We start from the raw sequence: 25,179 nt of genomic DNA, 5'->3' as shown, positions 1-25,179 counted from the left end.
TGCTTTTGTAATATACACAACTTACTATCATTGAATTTACACTATGAAATCCTTTTCTATTGAAAAACATGTATTCATCATCTGTGGGTGCTTGGAAGCCAAAGTGTGTGCCGTCTACACAACCAACCACTGAAAGTAATTTTTGTTTTAAAGATGTGACATATATACCTCCAATATGAATTGTATCATTATGGGACACAACTTCTTTTGTATTTCGATAGTGACATTTTTTATCACTTTGCACATGGTACTTTGTGCTAACCCCAGTAAGAAGTCGTTCCCGGCGTTATGCTGGAAACTGCCACTGGCCAAAAGGTTCAACGTGGCGGCAAGCTGTAAAATTTGTGGTACGGACGTCGAAATGTGCCCAGAAAAATGTATGTTTTCTAGAACATATTTAAAAGCATCTTTTGAAAGGCGAAATCGTCTTTTAAATCTATGGATGTTAAAAACATAATTAGTTAAAAGCACTCACTTCAAAATAGAATCACTTACTCTACTTCAGACAATGCTAAAGGACTGCTTTTGTCACGAATATTTTTCCTTATTAAAGCCACTTTGTGCTCATCCTCTGAATCCGAAGATGAGGAAAACAAAAATACGCTTGGATTCATAACATATTATTATATATAACGCACAAAAACAATGAAAACTTCTCAGATCACAAATATTTTGATCACAAAAAGTTATTTAGAAAACACCTTTTGTTTACATTTTCTTATTACCATATGTTTACAGAAATGTAAAAAAAAGTAGTAGACAAAACAAATTACGATCGAATGCGGTGATCCAAAAATTTACTGCGATCGAAATGTTTCTCGATACGAAACAGAACTCGATAACGAATGCGGTGATTTGGCCCCTGGGGATTGGTTTATATGGGGGCTATATATAATTAAGGACCGATATGGACCAATTTTTGCATGGTTGTCAGAGACCATATACCAATACCATGTACCAAATTTCAGCCGGATCGGATGCAATTGGCTTCTCTTTGAGGCTTCGCAAGCCAAATCTGGGGATCGGTTTATATGGGATATATATATAAGTATGGACCGATGTGGACCAATTTTTGCATGATTGTTAGAGACCATCTACCAACACCATGTACCAAATTTCAGCCGGATCGGATGAAATATGCTTCTCTTAGAGGCTCCACAAGCCAAATCTGGGGATCGGTTAATATGGGGCTATATATAATTAAGGACCGATGTGGACCAATTTTTGCATGGTTGTTAGAGACCATATACCAACACCATGAACCAAATTTCAGCCGGATCGGATGAAATATGCTTCTCTTAGAGGCTCCACAAACCAAATCTGGGGATCGGTTTATATGGGGGCTATATATAATTATGGACCGATGTGGACCAATTTTTGCATGGTTGTTAGAGACCATATACCAACATCATGTACCAAATTTCAGCCGGATCGGATGAAATTTGCTTCTCTTTGAGGCTCCGCAAGCCAAATCTGGGGATTGGTTTATATGGGGGCTATATATAATTATGGACCGATATGGACCAATTTTTGTATGGTTGTTAGAGGCCATATACCAACACCATGTACCAAATTTCAGCCGGATCGGATGAAATATGCTACTGTTAGAGGCTCCACAAGCCAAATCTGAGGGTCCCTTTATATGGGGGCTATACGTAAAAGTGGACCGATCTGGCCCATTTTCAATACCATCCGACCTACATCGATAACAACTACTTCTGCCAAGTTTCAAGTCGATAGCTTGTTTCGTTCGGAAGTTAGCGTGATTTCAACAGACGGACGGACGGACGGACGGACATGCTTAGATCGACTCAGAATTTCACCACGACCCAGAATATATATACTTTATGGGGTCTTAGAGCAATATTTCGATGTGTTACAAACGGAATGACAAAGTTAATATACCCCCATCCTATGATGGAGGGTATAAAAATATGACAAAATTTCTAAACAATTTTTATAGAAATACAAGTTTGACCAAATTTTCTATAAAAATAAATTGACAAAAGTTTCTATAGAAATAAAATTTTAACAAAAATTTTTATAGATATAAAATTTTGACAAAATTTTGAATAGAAGTTTTGCAAAAATTTCGTTTCGGAATTTTTAATACTATAGAACTAAAATTTTGTCAACATTTCTATATAAATAAAATTTTGAGCAAATTTTCTATTGAAATAAAATTTTAACAAACTTTTCTATAGAAATCAAATTTTGACAATTTTTTTTATAGAAAGAAAATTATTCAAAAATTCGATATAGAAATAAAATTTTGACAAAATTTTCTATAGACATAAAATGTTGACAAGATCTTCTATAGAAATAAAAATTTTTACAAAATTTTCTATAGAAATAAAAAAATAAAATTTTGACAAAATTTTCTACACAAAAAGAATTTTGACAAAATTTTCTATAGAAACAAAATTAAAAAAAATAGAAATGAAAATGTGACAAAATTTCTAAACAATTTTTATAGAAATACAAGTGTGACCAAATTTTCTATAGAATTAAAATGTTGACAAAAGTTTCTATAGAAATACAATTTTAACAAAATTTTCTATAGATATAAAATTTTGACAAAATTTTGAATAGAAATTTTGCAACAATTTTCTATAGAAATAAAATTTTGCAAAAAAATTTTTATAGAAATAAAATTTTGCAAAAAATCTTCTATAGAAATAAAATTTTGCAAAAATTAAAACCATGCATTGAATAAACTACAAGTGTAGCTTAACCAACAGAGGAAAAGAATATTTGTCAAATTTATGTGGGCAAAGCCCTATAGACTACAAGATGGTTGGATAGGCGCTCGTTTCGGAATTTTTGCAAAAAAGTTCTATTGGAATACAATTTTGACAACATTTTCTATAAAACTACAATGTGTAGAAAATTTTACAATTTTGACAAAATTTTGTAGCGAAATAAAGTTTTGACAAAATTTTCTATAAAAATACAATTCTGTTGCAATTTTCTATAGAAATAAAATTTTGTTGAAATTTTCTATAGAAATAAAATTTTAAAAAAATCTTCTGTAGAACTAAAATTTTGACAAAATTTTCTATAGAAATAAAATTGTGAAAAAAATTTCTATAGAAATAAATTTTGACAACATTTTCTAAAGATATAAAATTTTTCAAAAAATTACTATAGGAATAAAATTTCGGCAAAATTTTTCTATAGAAATAAAATTTAAGAAAAAAATTTCTTTAGAAAAAAAATTTTGACAAAATTTTCTATAGAAATAACATTTTGGCTTTTTTTTTTTCAACCAAAACTCAATGAAAAAAATTGTTTTGGGCGAATTTTGTCTACAAAACAACAATCGCATTATACGTCTTCTTTAGGCCATGAGCACGTCTATGCACCATCAGAAATTGTATTAGCCTATTGATCATCATGTTCTTTTAACAGTTCAGTGGTCCTAGTCCCTCATACAGCTGCACTGATCTGCCGTTAACCATTGCTATAAAGACCCAATACTCCAGGAACTGTATTTTTTGTATCTTTTGCTTATTCGGAATAGATAATTATTTTTGTTTTGTACCTTAAAGTAGAAAAATATTCATCAATATTATTTAAAATTAAAATATTGCTCCTCCTATTCATTTGTTTAAATATAAAATTCACTTTCACTGTGTAATTTCTGCTTTATTTCAAACAAATATCGTTTTTTTTTGTAATATTTTACATAAAAAATATCCCACCCGTTGCCCTTTCAGTTAAAGTGTTAATAATCTCCGGCAACAGAAGCACATAGACAACAACAACAAAAACCAACAACCAAACCATTCAACCAGCAAACCAACATAAACTATTGATCCCCAGAGAGTGGCCAACAACAGCAACAACAAAAACATACAACATAACAAAGAACTTTGACAATGGGGCTGACTACAGTTAACAGGATGAATGAGCTTAATAGGTAGAGATAGGTTTGCCCACACATATCCACATGTGTGTGTGGAAGAGAGTCTACACATTTCTCTGATTGTGTATTGTTGAGGATATGGAATGTTGGGTATTTCTTTCAATAGTGAAAGAAAAAAAGACAGCAAATCCCATTGAGCAAATGTGAATGTATGGAATTTAATAGAAATCTATATAATAAATTGAAGTAGGTGGAGAGCGAGAGAGGGAGAGAAGAGAACAACCAGACCAAAAATGGATCTTAACCATAGCAAAGAATTGGAAAAATTAAAGTTTCGAAAAAAAATGATGGTCAAACAAAAAATTGAAACTTTATTCTGAATAAAATATCGAGTTTTTTGCATAGAAAATGAAATGCGATGTAATTTTAAGATTCACTATATCAACTTGTTATACATTCTAACAAAATTTTCTATAGAAATTAAATTTCGACAAAATATTCTATAAAACTAAACATTTGGCACAATATTTTATAATAGTTAAATTTTGACAAAATATTCTATAGAAATAAACTTTTGACAACATTTTCTACAGAAATAAAATTTTGACAAAAATTTTTTATAGAATTAAAATTTTGACAAAATTTTTTGTAGAAATAAAATTTTTACAAAATTTTCTGCAGAACTGAAAATTTGATAAGATTTTCTATAGAACTAAAATTTTGTCAACATTTCTATATAAATAAAATTTTGAGAAAATTTTCTATTGAAATAAAATTTTAACAAACTTTTCTATAGAAATCAAATTTTGACAATTTTTTTTATAGAAATAAAATTATTCAAAAATTCGATATAGAAATAAAATTTTGACAAAATTTTCTATAGAAAAAAAAAATTGCAAAAATTTTCTATAGAGATAAAATTTTGCAAAAGTTTTCGAAAGAAATAAAATTTTGCAAAAATTTTCTATAGAAATACAAATTTGACATAATTTTTATAGAATTAAAATTTTTACAAAATTTTCTACAGAACTGAAAATTTGATAACATTTTCTATAGAACTAAAATTTTGCCAAAATTTCTATTGAAATAAAATTTTGAGAAAATTTTCTATTGAAATAAAATTTTTAAGAAACTTTTCTATAGAAATCAAATTTTGACCAATTTTTGTGTAGAAATAAAATTATTCAAAAATTTATTTTTTTTAGAAATAAAATTTTGTCAAAATTTTATTTCTAAAAAAAATTTTGCCAAAAATACCAAATACAAATTTTTTTAAAAATTTGATTTCTATAAAAATTATGTCAAAATCGTATTTTATTTCTATAGAAAGAAAATTTTCTATAGAAATAACATTTTGACAAATTGTCTATAAAAATAAAATGTTGAGAAAAATTTTATAGAAATAAAATGTTGACCAAATTTTCTACACAACTAAAATTTTGACAAAAGTTTGTATAACATAGAAAAATAAACTTTTGACAAAATTTTCAACAGAACTAACATTTTGCAAAAATTTTCTACAGAAATACAATTTTGACAAAATTTTTATAGAAATAACAAATTTGAAAAAAAATTGTATTTTTATTTTTGGCTAAATTTTTTATAGAAATAAATTTTTGGCATAACTTTCTATAGAAATAAAATGTTGACCAAATTTTCTATAGAAATAAAATTTTGACAAAGTTTTTTTACACAACTAAAATTTTGACAAAATTTTTTATAGAAATAAAACTTTGGCAACATTTTTTCTAGAAAAATAAACTTTTTACAAAATTTTCAACAGAACTAAAATTTTGAGAAAATTTTCTATAGAAATAAAATTTTGGGAAAATTTTCCATAGAAAGAAAATTTTGATAAAATTTTCCATAGAAAGAACACTTTGACAACATTTTTTCTAGAAAAATAAACTTTTGACAAAATTTTCAACAGAACTAACATTTTACAAAAATTTTCTATAGAAATACAATTTTGACAAAATTTTTATAGAAATAAAACTTTTGAAAAAAAAAATGTATTTTGTATTTTTGTCAAAAATTTTTATAGAAATAAATTTTCGACATAACTTTCTATAGAAATAAAATTTTGACAAAAATTTCTATAGAAATAAAATTTTGACAAAATTTCCTATAGAAATAAAATTTTGACAAAAATTTTTTTGAAATAAAATTTTGACAAAGTTTTCTACACAACTAAAATTTTGACAAAATTTTTTATAGAAATAAAACTTTGGCAAAATTTTTTCTAGAAAAATAAACTTTTAACAAAATTTTCAACAGAACTAAAATTTTGAGAAAATTTTCTATAGAAATAACATTTTGAGAAAATTTTCCTAGAAATAAAATTTTGACAAAATTTTTTATAGAAATAAAACTTTGTCAACATTTTTTGTAGAAAAATAAACTTTTGACAAAATTTTCAACAGAACTAACATTTTGCAAAAATTTTCTATAGGAATACAATCTTGACAAAATTTTTATAGAAATAAAAAATTTGAAAAAAATTTTTATTTTTATTTTTGGCTAAAGTTTTTATAGAAATAAATTTTTGACATAACTTTGTATAGAAATAAAATTTTGACAAAATTTTCTATAGAAATAAAATTTTGACAAAGTTTTTTTACACAACTAAAATTTTGACAAAATTTTTTATAGAAATAAAACTTTGGCAACATTTTTTCTAGAAAAATAAACTTTTTACAAAATTTTCAACAGAACTAAAATTTTGAGAACATTTTCTATAGAAATAAAATTTTGAGAAAATTTTCCATAGAAAGAAAATTTTGATAAAATTTTCCATAGAAAGAAAACTTTGACAACATTTTTTCTAGAAAAATAAACTTTTGACAAAATTTTCAACAGAACTAACATTTTGCAAAAATTTTCTATAGAAATACAATTTTAACAAAATTTTTATAGAAATATAAATTTTGACAAAAAAAAACAACATTACAATATTTTTGTCAAAAATTTTTTAGAAATAAATTTTCGACATAACTTTCTATAGAAATAAAATTTTGACAAAATTTCCTATAGAAATAAATTTTTGACAAAAATTTTTTTGAAATAAAATTTTGACAAAGTTTTCTACACAACTAAAATTTTGACAAAATTTTTTATAGAAATAAAACTTTGTCAACATTTTTTGTAGAAAAATAAACTTTTGACAAAATTTTCAACAGAACTAACATTTTGCAAAAATGTTCTATAGAAATACAATTTTGACAAAATTTTTATAGAAATAAAAAATTTGAAAATATTTGTATTTTTATTTTTGGCAAAATTTTTTTATAGAAATAAATTTTTGACATAACTTTGTATAGAAATAAAATTTTGACAAAATTTTCTATAGAAATAAAATTTTGACAAAATTTTTTATAGAAATAACATTTTGACAATATTGTCTACATTGAGAGAAAATTTTCTATAGAGATAACATTTTGACAAAATATTATATGGAAATAAAATTTTGACAAAATTTTCTATAGAAATAAAATTTTGACAAAATTTCTATAGAAATAAAATTATGACAAAATTGTCTATAGAAATAAAATTTTGAAAAAATTGTCTATAGAAATAAAATTTTGAAAAAAATTTCTATAGATATAAAATTTTGAAAAAATTTTCTATAGATATAAAATTTTGTTACATTAGTTGCAATTTTAAATGCTAGCTAATTGGACATGAAGTTTAAGGAATTGGTATTATTATGCTAACTTTAACAAAATTTTCTATAGAAATAAAATGTTGACAAAATTTTCTGTTTGACAAAATTTTGATAAAATTTTCTAAAGCCGATTAATTTTTATTTGCATTTAAATACTTTTTTTTGGTATCAAAAGAAAATTTCGTTTTCGTAAAATTCCATTACTCAAAAAAAAAACTTCTTTCAATATCCCTACTGACCTCTGGGTATTAAGCTCTTATTGTGTTTCATTCAATTGTTTGCTTTTTACTTAATTTTGTTTTCTATTTTATGGAAATTTCTATATTGATCTTTTCATATTGTAATCCAATAAACGAAGAAACAATCTAAATGATTGGAAAAAGGGCATACAGACAGACAACAAATAGAAGAAAATTCAATAGAAAAATCTAAACTAAGAAGCCAAAGAATAATTTTTACAATCAACTTGACTTCTGGCCATACCATAACACCTTATGGTCTCACCAGCACAGCCTTTTGAAGAGAGATTCATGTTGAAAGTTTATAAATAACCTTCATCTCCTTCGTTTTTTTTTGGGTAGTTCTCAATATTATTTCCCTTTAGATAGGAAGTGTTGTTCATTTTCCTTTTTTTTCCTGGATAGAGTATCAAGTCAATTGTGTTGGTCTTAAATTGATGACCCCCCCGCCCTCGCCAACACTTATTTGCATTCAAATCGGAAATAACCTACAAAAAAATATAGAAAAAAAATAATTTTAAGTAATCGTAATATTGGACTATGGGAAGAAATGATGAAAGAAACGTTGGTAATATTTTAAACAACCTCACAAATGATGAGAGAAATTGGTGAGGCTATTCAAAGTATTTGCAATTTTCTTCCAATGTGTGTATCATACAAAATAAAAACCATCGTTATACTGATGATAAATTGATCTTATTTTTATTGCAAAAAAAAAAATATTTGGTTTTAGAGTAATTTTACTATTGGTATGAAATTTTCCATAGCCCTATGAAAATAAAATAAAATAAAATTTTGACAAAAAATTTCTATAGAAATAAAATTTTGACAAAATTGTTTATAGAAATAACATTTTAACAAAATTGTCTATATTGAGAGAAAATTTTCTACATTGAGAAAATTTTCTACATTGAAATAAAATTTTGAGAAAATTTTCTATAGAGATAAGATTTTGACAAAATTTCTATAGAAATAAAATTATGACAAAATTGTCTATAGAAATAAAATTTTGAAAACATTTTCTAAAGAAATAACATTTTAACAAAATTGTCTATATTGAGAGAAAATTTTCTACATTGAGAAAATTTTCTACATTGAAATAAAATTTTGAGAAAATTTTCTATAGAGATAACATTTTGACCAAATATTATATAGAAATAAAATGTTTGACAAAATTTTCTATAAAAACAAGTAAGGAAAGTCTAAAGTCGGGCGGGGCCGACTATATTTTACCCTGCACCACTTTGTAGATCTAAATTTTCGATACCATATCACATCCGTCAAATGTGTTGGGGGCTATATATAAAGGTTTGTCCCACATACATACATTTAAATATCACTCGATCTGGACAGAATTTGATAGACTTCTACAAAATCTATAGACTCAAAATTTAAGTCGGCTAATGCACTAGGGTGGAACACAATGTTAGTAAAAAAATGTGGGAAACGTTTAAATCTGAAGGAACTTTGAGGAAACTTCGAAAAAGTTTATTTATGATTTATCGCTCGATATATATGTATTAGAAGTTTAGGAAAATTAGAGTCATTTTTACAACTTTTCGACTAAGCAGTGGCGATTTTACAAGGAAAATGTTGGTATTTTGACCATTTTTGTCGAAATCAGAAAAACATGCATATGGGAGCTATATCTAAATCTGAACCGATTTCAAGCAAATTTGGCAAGCATAGCAACAATGCTAATTCTACTCCCTGTGCAAAATTTCAACTAAATCGGAGTACAAAATTGGCCTCTGTGGTCATATGAATGTAAATCGGGCGAAAACTATATATGGGAGCTATATATAAATCTGAACCGATTTCGATCAAATTTGGCACGCATAGCTACAATGCTAAATCTACTCTCTGTGCAAAATTTCAACCAAATTGGGCCAAAACTCTGGCTATTAGAACCATATTAGTCCATATCGGGCGAAAGATATATATGGGAGCTATATCTAAATCTGAACCGATTTCAATAAAATTTTGCACACTTGACTATACGACTAAGTGTTATGTTTGTACAAAATTTCAAGCAAATCGGTATAAATCTCTGGCTGCTGGGTCCATATTAGTGCATATCGGGCGAAAGATATATATGGGAGCTATATCTAAATCTGAACCGATTTCTTCCAAAATCAATAGGGTTCTATTCTGACCCAAATTAGGAACATGTGCCAAATTTGAAGGCGATTGGACTTAAATTGCGACCTAGACTTTGATCACAAAAATGTGTTCACAGACAGACGGACGGACAGACGGACAGACGGACATGGCTATATCGACTCAGGGACCCACCCTGACCATTATTGCCAAAGACACCATGTGTCTATCTCGTCTCCTTCTGGGTGTTACAAACATATGCACTAACTTATAATACCCTGTTCCACAGTGTGGCGCAGGGTATAATAAAATGTTGACAAAATTTTCTATAGAAATAAAATTTTGACAAAAATTTCTATAGAAATAAAATTTTGGCAAAATTTTTTATAGAAATAACATTTTAACAAAATCGTCTATATTGGTAGAAAATTTTCTACATTGAGATAAAATTTTGAGAACATTTTCTATAGAGATAACATTTTGACAAAATTTCTATAGAAATAAAATTATGACAAAATTGTCTATAGAAATAAAATTTTGAAAAAAATTTTCTTTAGAAATAAAATTATGACAAAATTTCTATAGAAATAAAATTATGACAAAATTGTCTTTAGAAATAAAATTTTGAAAAAAATTTCTTAAAAATTTTTTTTTCTTTTCTTAAAATTTTGTTACATTAATTACAATTTTAAATGCGAGCTAATTGGACATGAAGATTAAAGAATTGGTATTATTATGCTATTACTAGAGACTATGGAAATGTGAACTGCTGAATTTATTCTGATAATTGGTTGATAATAGTTTTGCTGCAAGTAGAGGATGCCGATAAGGAATGTGGTAATTCCGAAATGTGCGTCCATCCAACCATCTTGCAGTCTATAGGGTTTTGCCCAAATAAATTTGACAAACATTCTTTTCCTCTGTTGGTTAAGCTACTCTTGTAGTTTAGTCAAAACAATGGTTTTAAGGCTGAGATCAAAACAACAAATATGATTGAAGTAGAAACCACCAACAAAAAACAAAACACGAATGAAATAAAATTTTGGCAAAATTTTCTATAATTGCTAAGGGTGTCTTCGGCTCGACTCATAGTATTTTCCGGTCAAATACATTTGTGCAGTACTGAAGTAAAAAACTTCACACACATATACACCTTTCATAACAATCTTTTAATGCATCTTCCTATCCAAAGTAATGTTAAGTATTTATTAAACTTTTAATAACATCCACCATCATCATCATCTTCGTCTTCTATAAAGCTCGTAAGACTCTTTCGATAATGCTTTGCAAATTTGTTTTCTATATTACATAGTATCTCTCTATATAGCCAGACTCATCTATAGTGTAGTCGTTCAGAGAGCAATATCATTTAAATAAAATGACTAGAATATTATCCACACTCCCCACTTTATCAACTGTCGTTGCTTCACTTAACAGTGACAGTCATTAGAGGCGATGATGTGTGTCATTGCTCCCACAGAAGTCACACACACACAGGGTTACTTACATTCTCCACATTTTCTTAACAGCATGAAGATGTAAAGGAAGTCATTGTTATGAGTCTGTAGTTATAATTCGTAATCTTTTTTTTTGCTCTCTCTCTTAAGCTAGCTTGCATATCCCCTTAAAAACTCTGAAGTGAGATGAGATGAGAAATGTGTCACAGTGTGTTGGTGTCTGGTATGTCTTTTTAGAGTGATGAAGTATTGTGAGTGCTTGTATGTAGATTGCCTGTAACAGTGTTGCCAGGTTGGGGGGTTTTCCCCCCAAATTTAGGGTTTTTTTACACGTTTAGGGGGATTTTTAGGGTTATATTTATTTGGGGGTATTTTTGGGGGTAAAAAAATATCTTTGATCTTATAAAGTGGAGCAATTCTCAACAAAATTTGGAACATATCTGGCATGAATTTAGAAAAACAAATAAGGGAAGTCAACCCATGTTCCTAAATACAAGCAAGTATGCAATGACATTCTTTTTTAAACGTATCTGTTGAAGGGGCTTTTTTAATATTTGATACAATTGAAAACAGGGTTAGGTAAGGTTAGGTTAGGTGCCAGCCCGATGTATCAGGCTCACTTAGACTATTCAGTCCGTTGTGATACCACATTGGTGAACTTCTCTCGTATCACTGCCCGATTCCATGTTAAGCTCAATGTAAAGGGACCTCCTTTTTATAGCCGAGTCCGAACGGCGTTCCACATTGCAGTGTAACCACATAGAGAAGCTTTGAAACCCTCCGAAATTTCACCAGCATTACTGAGGTGGGATAATCCACCGCTGAAAAATTTTTGGTGTTCGGTCGAAGCAGGAATCGAAACCGAATTTGTTACAAGTGGTGTAATGATTTTTATTTACATCAAAAAAAATTTTTAGCATTAAAAAAACTTATTTTGTCTAAAATTTTGTTCCTCAGAAAAAATCTTCTTTCAGTTTATATATTTGTGTTAAATTTAATTTTTAATAAGTGTATCACTTTTAACGAAATTTTGGGCCTCTTTTTGTACTATTTACATACTTACAATTTTTGGGGGTTTTTGAAAAAAGTCTAGACCAATTTAGGGGTTTTTTTCTTAAGATTTGGGGGAAGAATCAAAAATTACCTGGCAACACTGGCCTGTAATGTATTTGTTTATACTCATAAGAGCCTGTATGGTTGACTTTGTAAGATGTGGAATGAGATTTATGTGGGTGTGTGTTTGTGATATTCTTGCTCATGGACTATATATGAATTCAATCTAAGATTATTGGGATGTGCCTTTCGAATAGCTAAGATCCTAGGTTTGGTATTTGATTGACACATATTGGTTTTGCTACATATTTTACGCGCAATTTACTTTTATTACAAGGCCAAATCCCCTCTTATTTTTATGCCTATAAAACTGAAATTCTAAGGCAAACCTATGCATGGTGATGGTTTTGCCAATAAATGTTGTCTTCGTGCTATACACATTTACTAGTTGCCTTGCAAAAAAAAATAGGTAAAAGATGTCCCATTGGCTGGAAATGTAATGGTCATAATTTCCTGGGATGGCTATGGATACCATTGATATTGAGGTGATAGGACACATAATTAAGACAAAAAAAAAAGTTGGCGAACAAAACTATAGCTTCGCCATGTTCAAATTGGTCGAATTGGGATCATGGTTGCCACTCAACATAATTTGGAGAAAATTTTGCCAAAAAACAACCCAACAAAAAATCTTATTTTGTCAAAATTTTATTTCTATAGAAAATGTTGTCAAAATTTTTTTTCTATATAGAAAATTTTGTAAAAATTGTATTTGTATAGAAAAATTTCTCACAATTTATTTCTTTCTATAGAAAATGTTGTCAAATTTTCATTTCTATAGAAAATTTTGTCAAAATTTTATTTCTATAGGAAATTTTGTCAAAATTTTATTTCTATAGAAAATTTTTGAAAAATGTTATATCTATAGAAAATTTTTGCAAAATTTTATTTCTTTAGAAAATTTTGTCACAATTTTGTTTCTATAGAAAATTTTGTCAAAATTTTATCTCTATAGAAAATTTTGTTAAAATTTTATTTCTAAAGAAAATTTGTCAAAATTTTGTTTCTATAGAAAGTGTTGTCAAAATTTTGTTTCTATAGAAAATTTTGTCCGAATTTTATTTGTTTAGAACATTTTGTCCCAATTTTATTTGTTAAGAAAATTTTGTTACAATTTTATTTCTGTAGACAAATTTGTCAAAATTTTATTTCTGTAGAAAATTTTGTATAAATTTTATTTCTATAGAAAAATTTGTCAAAATTTTATTTCTATAGAAAAATTTGTCAAAATTTTATTTCTATATAAAGTTTTGTCAAAATTTTATTTCTATAGAAAATTTTTGCAAATTTTTATTTCTATAGAAAATTTGGCAAAATTTTATTTCTTTATATAGAAAATGTTGTCAAATTTTCATTTCTATAGGAAATTTTGTCAAAATTTTATTTCTATAGAAAATTTTTGAAAAAATTTATTTCTATAACATTTTTTTTCATAAGTTTTTTGTATAGAATTTTTGTAAGAATTTTATTTCTATAGAAAATTTTGCCAAAATGTTATCGCTATAGAAAATTTTCTCAAAATTTTATTTTTTCAAATTTCTGGAGTTATTCTAATTCCAGCGGTCCGTCCGTCAATCCCTCCATTGGTGTACTATCTTTTGTTTGGCTGGGAGCATATTTAGTTTCCTCTTTATTCAAATGAGAAATGCTTAAGCTTTCATAAATTTATGATATATCCTGTGTTATAATCTGTGGCTAATTTGTTTATACCTTGTGCATTAAACAGTTAATTTACGAAAATTTCCTGGAATGTTCACATTTTAGTTTAACTGGGAAATCACTAGCAAACCGCTGTCATAGGGGCAGGTTCAGAGAGATAGCCGTCTAAATGGTGTCATTCAATATTGAAATGATATTGTTCATATGAATAACAACGGCCACAGCCTACAATACCACTTGGTTCAAGCTGCCCAGTTGCTCTCCGTTTGTCAGGGCTTCTGAAAGCCTCGATGGAGTCATATTGGGGACTGACCCATTCATTAATATTGCAGCAATTCTTTCATTCACATGGAAAACGTATTCATTGTTTTCCTATTCAAAATTTTATTTTATAGCAAATTTTGTCCAAATTTTATTTCTGTAGAAAATTTTATCAAAATTTTATTTCTATAGCAAATTTTGTCAAAATTTTATTTCTATAAAAAATTTTATCAAAATTTTATTTCTATAGAAAATTTTGTCAAAATTTTATTCCCATAGAAAATTTTGTCAAAATTTTTGAAAATTTTTATTTCTATAGAAAATTTTTTCAAAATTTTATTTCTATAGAAAATTTTGTCAAAATTTTGTTTCAATAGAAAATTTTGTAAAATTTTATTTCTATAGAAAATTTTTGAAAAATTTTATTTCTATAGAAAATTTTGTCAAATTTTTATATTTCTTTCATTCACATGGAAAACGTATTCATTGTTTTCCTATTCAGAATTTTATTTTATAGAAAATTTAGTCCAAATTTTATTTCTATAGAAAATTTTGTCAAATTTCATTTCTATTGAAAATTTTTGTAAAATTTTATTTCTTTAGAAAATTTTGTCCAAATTTTAATTCTACAGAAAATTTTGTCCACATTTCATTTCTATTGAAAATTTTTGCAAATTTTTATTTCGATAGAAAATTTTGTGAACATTTTATTCCCATAGAAAATTTTGTCAAAATTTGAGTTCTATAGAAAACTTTTGAAAAATTTTATTTCTATAGAAAATTTTACTTCTATAGAAAATTTTGTTACAATTTTATTCCCATTGAAAATGTCGTCAAAATTTTTGAAAATTTTTATTTCTATAGAAAATGTTTGCAAAATTTTATTTCTATAGAAAATTTTGTCAAAATTTTGTTTCTATAGAAAATTTTGTCAAAATTTTGTTTCTATAGAAAAATTTTGAAAAATTTTATTTCTATACAAAATTTTGTCAAAATTTTAATTCCATAGAAAATTTTGTCAAATTTTTATTTGTATAGAAAATTTTGTCAAAATTTTAGTTCTATAGAAATTTTTTGAAAAATTGTATTTCTATAGAAAATTTTGTCAAAATTTTATTTCTATACAAAATTTTGTTACAATTTTATTTCTGTAGAAAAATTTGTCACAATTTTATTTCTATAGAAAATTTTGTCAAAATTTTATTTCTATAGGAAATTTTGTCAAAATTTTAATTCCATAGAAAATTTTGTCAAAATTTTATTGCTATAGAAAATGTTTACAAAATTTTATTTGTATAGAAAAGTTTGTCAATATTTTATTTATTTTAATAAATTTTGTCAAAATTTTATTTCTATAGAAAATTTTGTCAAAATTTTATTTTTATATTTTTATAGGAAATTTTTTCAAAATTTTATTTTGTAGAAAGTTTTTGTCAAAATTTTATTTCTATAGAAAATGTTATTTGTATAGAAAAGTTTGTCAACATTTTATGTTTTTAGAAAATTTTGTCAAAATTTTATTTCTATAAAAAGTATCAAAAATTTTTTTTTTTTTTTTGTAAAATTTTATTTCTATAGAAAATTTTGTCCAAATTTTATTTCTATAGAAAATTTTGTCAAATTTCATTTCTATTGAAAATTTTTGCAAATTTTTATTTCTATAGAAAATTTTGTGAACATTCTATTCCCATAGAAAATTTTGTCAAAATTTGAGTTCTATAGAAAACTTTTGAAAAATTTTATTTCTATAGAAAATTTTATTTCTATAGAAAATTTTGCTACAATTTTATTCCCATTGAAAATGTTTGTCCAAATTTTTGAAAATTTTTATTTCTATAGAAAATTTTTGCAAAATTTTATTTCTATAGAAAATTTTGTCAAAATTTTGTTTCTATAGAAAATTTTGTCAAAATTTTGTTTCTATAGAAAATTTTTGAAAAATTTTATTTCTATACAAAATTTTGTCAAAATTTTAATTCCATAGAAAATTTTGTCAAATTTTTATTTGTATAGAAAATTTTGTCAAAATTTTAGTTCTATAGAAATTTTTTGAAAAATTGTATTTCTATAGAAAATTTTGTCAAAATTTTATTTCTATACAAAATTTTGTTACAATTTTATTTCTGTAGAAAAATTTGTCACAATTTTATTTCTATAGAAAATTTTGTCAAAATTTTATTTCTATAGGAAATTTTGTCAAAATTTTAATTCCATAGAAAATTTTATCAAAATTTTATTTTAATATTTTTATAGGAATTTTTTTTTCAAAATTTTAATTCCATAGAAAATTTTGTCAAAATTTTATTTCTATAGAAAATTTCTACAAAATTTTATTTGTATAGAAAAATTTGTCAACATTTTATGTTTTTAGAAAATTTTGTCAAAATTTTATTTCTATAAAAAGTATCAAAATTTTATTTCTATATAAAATTTTGTAAAATTTTCTTTGTTTAAGCTGCCCTGAGGCTTTCCTTTTGTCAGGACTTGTGAAAGCTTACGAGGAGGCATTTTGGGGAGTGATCCATGTATCAATATTGCAGCAATTCTTTGATTCACATGGAAAACGTATTCATTTTTCCCTATTCTCTTCCCTGTATTGCTTTCAGGTTGATGGTGAGGAGACCATTGCATTGCAGTTAAGCTTTCTACGTTTGCCCTGTGCCACACAATACATGAAAATCCGTGATGGACCATCATTATCATCAACTCTGCTAATAGAAATGCAGGGTGGTGGTGGTGTCAGCGCTGGTTCTGGATCTGGTGCTAATAGCATCAACAATGGCATGAATTTACCCATTTTTGTGGAATCCAGTGGGGCTCAGCTATTATTGGAATTTTATGCTGGCGAAGATGGTGGTGGTGGTGGTAGTATAGCAAATAATACGGAGATCCATACAGGAATGATATGTACGGGAGGATTTTTGGCTAATATTGAACAAATTGGTAAGTGATTTGAAACATCAATTGGTGTGTATGAGTCTGATAAGACCAAGAGTAAATTTCCAAAAATTCACACAGGTAAAAATGCCACATCTGCAACGCGACCTTTAATTGCTGCCACCGGGTTGACAATGAAGAATCGAGCATATTTCCATAAAATCAAATCGAATCAATCGAAATTTACTTTGGTTCATTTGAGTGCCATAGTATTTGCTACGATTATAATATTAATCAGTGCTTTGTTGGGTAAGTTAGCCCAGGATTTGAACCCATAGTAGGTGTTACTAATTTTGTTTTTTTTTTTACTCATAGGTGCCCAATATATGGTTCGCTATCGTAAATATCACTTGGCCATTGCCCGTCGACGTGATGAAGGATCACGCCTCCATACTCCATGTGCTTCTATGACTTCGTTACAAAGTCCACCCTCTAGGGCCATGTCTACTACCACCCTCATATCTGAGGTCATTTATATGGTGAAAATGCGTCCCAAACATCAATTGCGTCATTCCATACTTCGGGAAAGTGTTGATGCTGAAAATTTGGCCAAAGAAACGGAAATGAATGATTCCACAATGCGCCCCATGGATAGGGAATCCATGGTCAAGTGGTGAGTATGGTAGGAAATCGGAATTGAAGGAAATTGAAGAGTTCCGAAATATCGCAGCTTCCAAGAAAGAATGATTGGGAATCCCAATATTGGAATCCAAATCCGAGAGAGACATCCCAATAAGCAGACATATTTTTGGCACTCAAAAAAAAAACTGAATCCGGGCTAAAATTAAAGAAATGGCATTCATTCCTAGAAGAAACATTTCCAGAGACCTTCGGTACCGTTCATGACCCTGTGGTGTAACAGTAGGCCCAAAGATATCTGTGGGAGAGCAGTAGGCCCGAAGGTCTCTGTGGTGGAACAGTAGGCCCGAAGGTCTCTGTGATGGGACAGTAGACCCGAAAGTCTCTGTGTTGGGACAGTAGACCCGAAGGTCTCTGTGTTGGAACAGTAGACCTGAAGTCTTTGTGGGAGAACAGTAGGAAGAGTAGGTCCGAAGGTCTCTGTGGTGGAACAGTAGACCCGAAGGTATCTGTGGTGGAACAGTAGACCCGAAGGTATCTGTGGTGGAACACTAGGCCCGAAGGTCTCTGTGGTGGAACAGTAGACCCGAAAGTCTCTGTGATAGAACAGTAGGCCCGAAGGTCTTTGCGGGGAACGAAGCTCTCTGTTGTGGAACAGTAGGCCCGCAGGTCTCTGTGGCGGAACAGTAAGCCCGAAGGTCTCTGTGGTGGAACAGTAGTCCCTAAGGTCTCTGTGATGGAACAGTTGGCTCGAAGGTCTCTGTGGTGGAACAGTATGCCCGACAATCTCTGTGGTGGAATAGCAGGTCCGATGGTCTCTGCGGGGGAACAGTAGGGCCGAAGATATCTGTGGGGGAACAGTAGGCCCGAAGATATCTGTGGTGCAACAATAGGCTCGAAGATATCTATGGTGAGCAATAGACCCAAAGGTCTTTGTGGTGGAACTATAGGCCCGAAGGTATCTGTGGTGGAACAGTAGGCCCGAAGATCTCTGCGGGGGAACAGTAGGGCCGAAGGTCTCTGTGGTAGAACAGTAGGCCCAAAGGTCTCTGTGTACTATTTATTTCGCTTCTGGGAATAAAATCCTCCAATGACGCAAACAAAATACCACCGAACTGTCCTTGGATGGCAAATGTCCACTATATAAGTAATTCATCCAACGAATTGACTGAGAATTGTCTTCCTTTGCATAATCTGGATTTATTGGACATTTTATATATGTCGAAACTCTTAAATTAATCCCTGCAATTATTCATTAGCCAAATGGCAAATGGATAGAGTGATTCCGCTGTAGAAGACAGACAAAGATGAACAAATGATTAAAATCTTCCCTCATCATTAACAAAGACTTTTGAGGAATTTTTTTTTCTCAAACGTAGTGGAAAATTTCCATCAATGTGGATTTCCCGGTATATAGTGAGTTTCCCTTGTCGCACCAACGACAATGGGGTTTTGTCATCGGCTGCGGTAGGCCAGTGGCCGTCCAGGGTAACCTTTCAAGAACCTGCAACAGTCCGTCCAGGCTCCAAACGGTGATACTGAAATACCTGGATTTTTTAAAGGTTGTCTATCTGACCAAACTCCTAATTTAATCCCTGCAGATGGATGTCACATGAAGATGATTTCGTTGGTGCTTCATTATTTCCGAGGCCTGTAAAATGGTTCTGGATGATTCCGCTACTGAAGCCAGGCAAAGATTAAAGAAGGAGTTAATCTCTTCCCTCATCAGTAGCCGACACTTTTGAGGAACTCTTTTTTTCTCGAGCGTAGTGCTAAATTTTCCAGCTGAGTTTTTATTGTCGCACCAACGATAATGAGTTTTTGTCTTTGGCTGAGGTAGGCCAGTGACCGTCAAGGGTAATTTATCAAGAACCTGCGACAGTTTGTGCAGAAAGGGTTAATCCCTTCCCTCATTAGTAGCAAAGACTTTTGAGGAACTCTTTACTTTCCACCCTGGGAAGCCAAGGAAAGATTAAAGAGAGGGATAATCTCTTCCCACGTCAGTAGCAAAGACATGTGGGGAACTCTTTCCTCTCGAGCGTAGTGCACATTTTTCCAGCTGCTAGCCATCATTATGAATTTCCGAGGACCTTGTGGATTTTTATTGTCGAACCAACGATAAGGCGTTTTTGTCGTTGGCTGAGGTAGACCAGTGGCCATCCAGGTTAACCTTTAAAGAACCTACGGCAGTTTGTGTGGAAAGGGTTAATCTCTTCCCTCATTAATAACAAAGGCTTTTGAGGAACTCTTTCCTTTCGAAAAAATTTTCCCTAACGAAAAATCTTCCAGTAGTCATAAATATGAATTCCGCCGCACCTTGTTTGTTTTTATTGTAGCACTAGCGAAGTGATCATCATGTGACATCCCACTCGAAGACATGTTAGGTTCGATCTTCCCTATATAACCGCGTTTATCACTTCCCTCGCCAATGGTAAACACTTTTGGCGACTTTCCTAACGGAAATTTTCCTAGTTGCTAGCTAGTCATGTGACATTCAAACTCGCAGAAGAGTTGCGATCGATCTTCACTATATAACGGGATTTTGTCACTTCCCTGACCAATTGTAAGGACGTTTGGAGTACTGCTCTTCCTGCCGAGCCTAACGGAAAATTTCCTAGTTGCTAGCCATCAATAGGGATTCCCCGACTTTCGATGGTTGGAAGCTGCAAAATTCTCCACAAGGCTTTGGAGGAATAGTGCCCCAAGTGTCTTTGCTACTAGTAAGAGAAGGAAAATCGATATGTACGATTCACCTCTTTGGCTGGCTTCAGTAGTGGAATCGCTCTACCCATTTTCTAGACAGGGGGTATAATGAGTGATTCCCAGGGACAAATTGAGGAGTTTGGTCAGGTCCACAACTCCCAGTATACCCAAATGTTTCAGCATTAGCATAGAAATTCCGCCGAGAACCAGTGCCTTGGACGTCTTCGCGACACGGGTACGGCAAATGGCTCTAATTTTTCCTGTCTGTTCAATTACGCAACTCCCAGTATTCTCAAATAAAGGGTGATACGGTCAAAATTTGGTCAAGGGAAAACGCGTGTAAATCGGTGAAATCGTTTATTTAAAAAATCAAATTAAATTTCTTTTTCAAGTTCAATTAGTATAAAATTCAGGAAAAATATTCAGTTAGGCTTTCGCTTTTCCAAATCAGAATTGCCGGGCCTCACGCTTGACACCTGCCATCAGATTTTGTACAGCCACCTTGTCCACCTTCTTCGCCGCAGAAAGCCAGTTTGCCTTGAACTGCTGCTCGTCCTTAGCAGTTTTTTTGGTCTTCTTTAGGTTCCGCTTGACAATAGCCCAGTATTTCTCAATTGGGCGGAGCTCTGGCGTGTTGGGAGGGTTCTTGTCCTTGGGAACCACCTTTTGGCGGCGTACCACTCCATGGCCTTTTTACCGTAATGGCAAGATGCCAAATCCGGCCAAAACAGTACGGAACAACCGTGTTTCTTCAGGAAAGCAGCAGACGTTTATTCAAACACTCTTTCACGTAAATTCCTTGGTTGACAGTCCCGGAAGCTATGAAAATGCTGCTTTTCAAGCCACAGGTACAGATGGCTTTCCAAACCAGATATTTCTTTGCGAACTTTGACAGTTTTATGTGCTTGAAAATATCTGCTACCTTTCCTCTTCCTTTTGCCGTATAAAACTCCTGTCCCGGAAGCTGCTTGTAGTCGGCTTTGACGTAGGTTTCGTCGTCCATTACCACGCAGTCAAACTTCGTCAGCATCGTCGTGTACAGCCTCCGGGATCGCGCTTTGGCCGTCGTATTTTGTTTATCATCTCGATTTGGAGTCACTACCTTCTTGTAAGTCGATAGTCCGGCTCGTTTTTTGGCTCGATGCACGGTTGTAGACGATACACCCAGCTTATTTGCGGCATCTCGGAGAGAGAGGTTAGGGTTTCGCTTGAAACTACCGGCAACTCTCTTTGTCGTCTCAGCGGCTTCCGGTTTTCGATCCAAACTTCCTGGCTGTCGAAAAACGTTCCCCAAACACTTTAATTACATTTGTAACGGTTGATTTGGCAACTTTTAGCGATTTTGCCAGCTTTGCGTGCGAGTAGCTCGGATTTTCGCGATGCGCGAGCAAAATTTTGATACGCTGCTCTTCTTGCTGGGACGGCATTTTGACAACTGAAGAGTGAATTCCAAAATCAAAATAGGAGCAACATTCTACACACACACCTTCAAAACGAGGGGTGTTCAGGTTTTTTAAATGCAAAATTGAAAGAAATACGTCAAGTTTATAATGACCAAATTTTGACCGTATCACCATTTACTTCAGCATTAGCATAGAAATTCCGGCGGGACCCAACGCTTTGGATTGTTTCGCACTATTAATGACATTGGTAATTTCGGCTGTAGTAAATTGTGGTGTATCGCTGGCTCGGAAATCTCGAAAGCGACAAATGGCCTCCTTTTCGCATTATCACTCTGGGGATGCTCAAGAAAATGTCGGTGGAAAAATTCGGCGAATTTCTTTGGATTAGTCTCCGTAACGTTGTCAGATCACATCATCCCTTGTAGCGGGGTTCGAGAAGACTCGCACTGTTGACTGAAACTTACCTGTTCCTGTGTCTAGGTTACATTGCTTCAGGTGCTCTTAACATATGTTCAGCTTGTGTTCGGTACAAACCGGTCAGCAGTGTTATTGGTTTTGGGTAGAAAAGATCATCGGTATTTTTGGTCCACTTACATCACTTTCGACAAATCGCAACTCCTGTAAAAGAAAAGGTCTCGGCTATACTTCTATTCGGTAGGTCGTTTGATGTGGACAAGGCCGCGTATTCGAGCGTGTCGCATATGCGAACCAATGGCGTAAGTATGTGGGACAGCGTATGCGGAAGGATCGCATAGGCCGACAAGCTGCTCACATAAGAGGTCAGGCTGTGTGAGCAAGTAGTACTCCGCATGGTTTTGGGCAGAAAAGATCATCGGTATTTTCGGTTGGCTTATACCCCTTCCGTCAAATTGCAACTCCTGAGAAGGACTCGGCTATACATCTATTCGGTATTTAGGTTGATGCGAACAAGACCGTGTATTCTAGCGATTGGCATATGCGGACGAACATCGCAAGCAGTTGGGTTTGCGTATGCGGACGAATCGCCTAGGCGGACAAACTGATACCGTAAGCTTTCCAACCGTGTGAGCAGGTAGTACTGCGTATGCAAACGGATGCCGAATGCAGTGATGCCAACGGTTTTCCCACCCTAGTCTTCTCTAGCACTTTTCTTGTTTGTTTCACACCATACTTTCCCCATACTCTTCTCATAAACCTCCTTTTTCTCATTTCCAGCGTTGAAGAATTTGGCAGCAATGGATCCATAGTTACTTTACGCAATGAGATACTATCACCACCCACAACTCAAAGTATCAGCCGAACCCCATCTACAGAGGAAGGTATAGCAGAAGCATCCCCAGAAGACTCAAATGGTGAAGGTTATGAAGATGACGAGGATCCTCGGAATGCCACATTGAAACGTAAGGATAGCAGTAAGGATACGGAGAGCATTATATCATCGGGTATGTCTTCAATCTGCAATAGTCCACCGATGAATACCAAACGTAGTAGCAAATACTCAGAACGCTATGATGAGGCCACATTAAAGCTAACCAATTCGTATATGGAGGAGAAGACCGATTGTGAGTCCTTGAGATCGTTGATAATGCATCAACAAAGAAGACATCCACGATGCAGTAGTGTGAATCTAACAAATGTAAGTCGAGAATGTGTGTGGAAATACCAACCAAACTCCCAACAAATAATGCTCTTCTCTTTTCAGGGATGCTATTCTCCAGCGGCCAGTATAATTAGTTCGGCTACCATACGCAGTACCAATGCCAAAGAGAGTAAAGAGAAACAAAATCGTAAGAAGCTTTTGGCTCGTCCAGGATCAGAATTTTCCTTGGGTACCCAGGAAGATTTTGAGCTGGATTACTATGATTACAATGTAACAAATGCTGGTGCTGCTCCTGGTTCATATTTGGGTATGGATCCTGCCTATTTAATATGGATTCCCCCTTTCGATGAAATACTCGATTCACCCGAACGTGATGAGGATAAAACTCCCGAACCCATAGCCGATGAAACTCAACCGCTCTATGATGATATTAAAATGCCCAAATATGGTCATTATCTGAGCCCGCATAGTAACACCAATTCCAGTAATAACACAACCACAACCAGTCCCACATCCGAGGATCGATCACCCTTGAGTAGTAATCTCCAATCAAAAGCTACCACACCTTCAGAGACCGATTTGAAAAATTGTCTCATACGTAAAGCCATATCGTCTCAATCGCAGAATGCTTCAAAACAATCGACGCCCCATATGTCGCGCAAACGACGTAAACAACAAAAACAATATTCCAAGTCTACAGCGTCTTTAGGAAAAGTAGAGCAAGATGAGATCATACCCCTGCATGATCTGAGTGTTACAAAATCAGCGAGAAATTTAATATTACCAACCAGCAATCGTTCGGAAGAGACGGACACCATATTGGAGACAGACTCTATGAATGGTTCCTATATCGAGAAAGAGACATCTGTGGTTAAATCACCAAGTGATTTACAAAATTACTCCACCATGGATGATATCCAATTTGCCGATGAAAGCGAAAGTGATCATGATGTTTCGCTGGGTTCGCACGAGCACAAGGTAGAGGGAGAGAATAAACGTAAATTATCTGCCAAAGAAATTTTGGCTGAGGAATGTAAATTGGTTCGAGATTTGAAAAAAGTTAGCAATACTCTAATACATCAAAGTCAGACCAAGACAATGAGAAGGACTCAGGTCTAAATGGTAGACGAAGAGGTGATGGTGTGATGGTGATTAGCAATTCGAAAGGATGTCACTGTGATATACTTGAGTAGATTTCTAAAAACTTTACCCCAAATGATATGTAAGGCAACAAAGTCAAGGACTATATTTTTTCATTTTTTTTAATCAAATCAAATTTTAGAATCAGTTGAAATTTGTTACGAATTATGGCCTTCAAATGGCCAACATACGCTGCAAGTTAGTCTGCAATATTTTGGCCCATTTTCGCACAAGTACCGATAATCAATACTTTGGTATTTCCAAAAAGGCTCAGGCGCACAAGTCTAATGTCAGTAGAAATTAAGTGATTAACCTAGGCAGCATACCAGACAAGTCTGAAAAGGATTCATGAGGATTCTATAGCTGAGGCGGTGAGAAGCAACAAGGTTAATCACTTTCTCGGAGCTCAGCCTCCGCCCATACCACTGGAGGGAAAAAGTCCTCCTTCGGGTAGTTTTGGCCCAACTAAGATCAGGC

The 25,179-nt window shown here is 31.7% G+C and overlaps 2 protein-coding genes across 2 annotated transcripts in view; one reads left to right on the top strand and one right to left on the bottom strand.

The window, feature by feature from the left end:
* Positions 1 to 24,681, top strand: part of gogo (thrombospondin-1 like protein golden goal) — a 71,365-nt gene extending 46,684 nt beyond the window's left edge. Inside the window, exons 5-9 of the mRNA XM_075306620.1 lie at positions 16,968 to 17,304; positions 17,380 to 17,547; positions 17,614 to 17,911; positions 23,178 to 23,598; positions 23,665 to 24,681. Of these exons, the coding sequence (XP_075162735.1) occupies positions 16,968 to 17,304; positions 17,380 to 17,547; positions 17,614 to 17,911; positions 23,178 to 23,598; positions 23,665 to 24,681 (2,241 nt within the window). The remainder of the gene's footprint in view (positions 1 to 16,967; positions 17,305 to 17,379; positions 17,548 to 17,613; positions 17,912 to 23,177; positions 23,599 to 23,664) is intronic.
* Positions 148 to 676, bottom strand: LOC142233262 (uncharacterized). Its single transcript, XM_075304114.1, has 2 exons — positions 496 to 676; positions 148 to 436 (listed from the first exon to the last, which is right to left on the bottom strand). The coding sequence occupies exons 1-2, from the start codon at positions 612 to 614 to the stop codon at positions 148 to 150; spliced, it is 408 nt and encodes a 135-aa protein (XP_075160229.1). The 5' UTR covers positions 615 to 676.
* Positions 24,682 to 25,179: the final 498 nt, after the last annotated feature.

Source organism: Haematobia irritans, chromosome 4, assembly GCF_050003625.1.
Source record: "Haematobia irritans isolate KBUSLIRL chromosome 4, ASM5000362v1, whole genome shotgun sequence".
Lineage (NCBI taxonomy): Eukaryota > Metazoa > Arthropoda > Insecta > Diptera > Muscidae > Haematobia > Haematobia irritans.
Note: the sequence above shows the minus strand (reverse complement) of the source record. Positions and strands in the feature narration are given on the sequence as shown.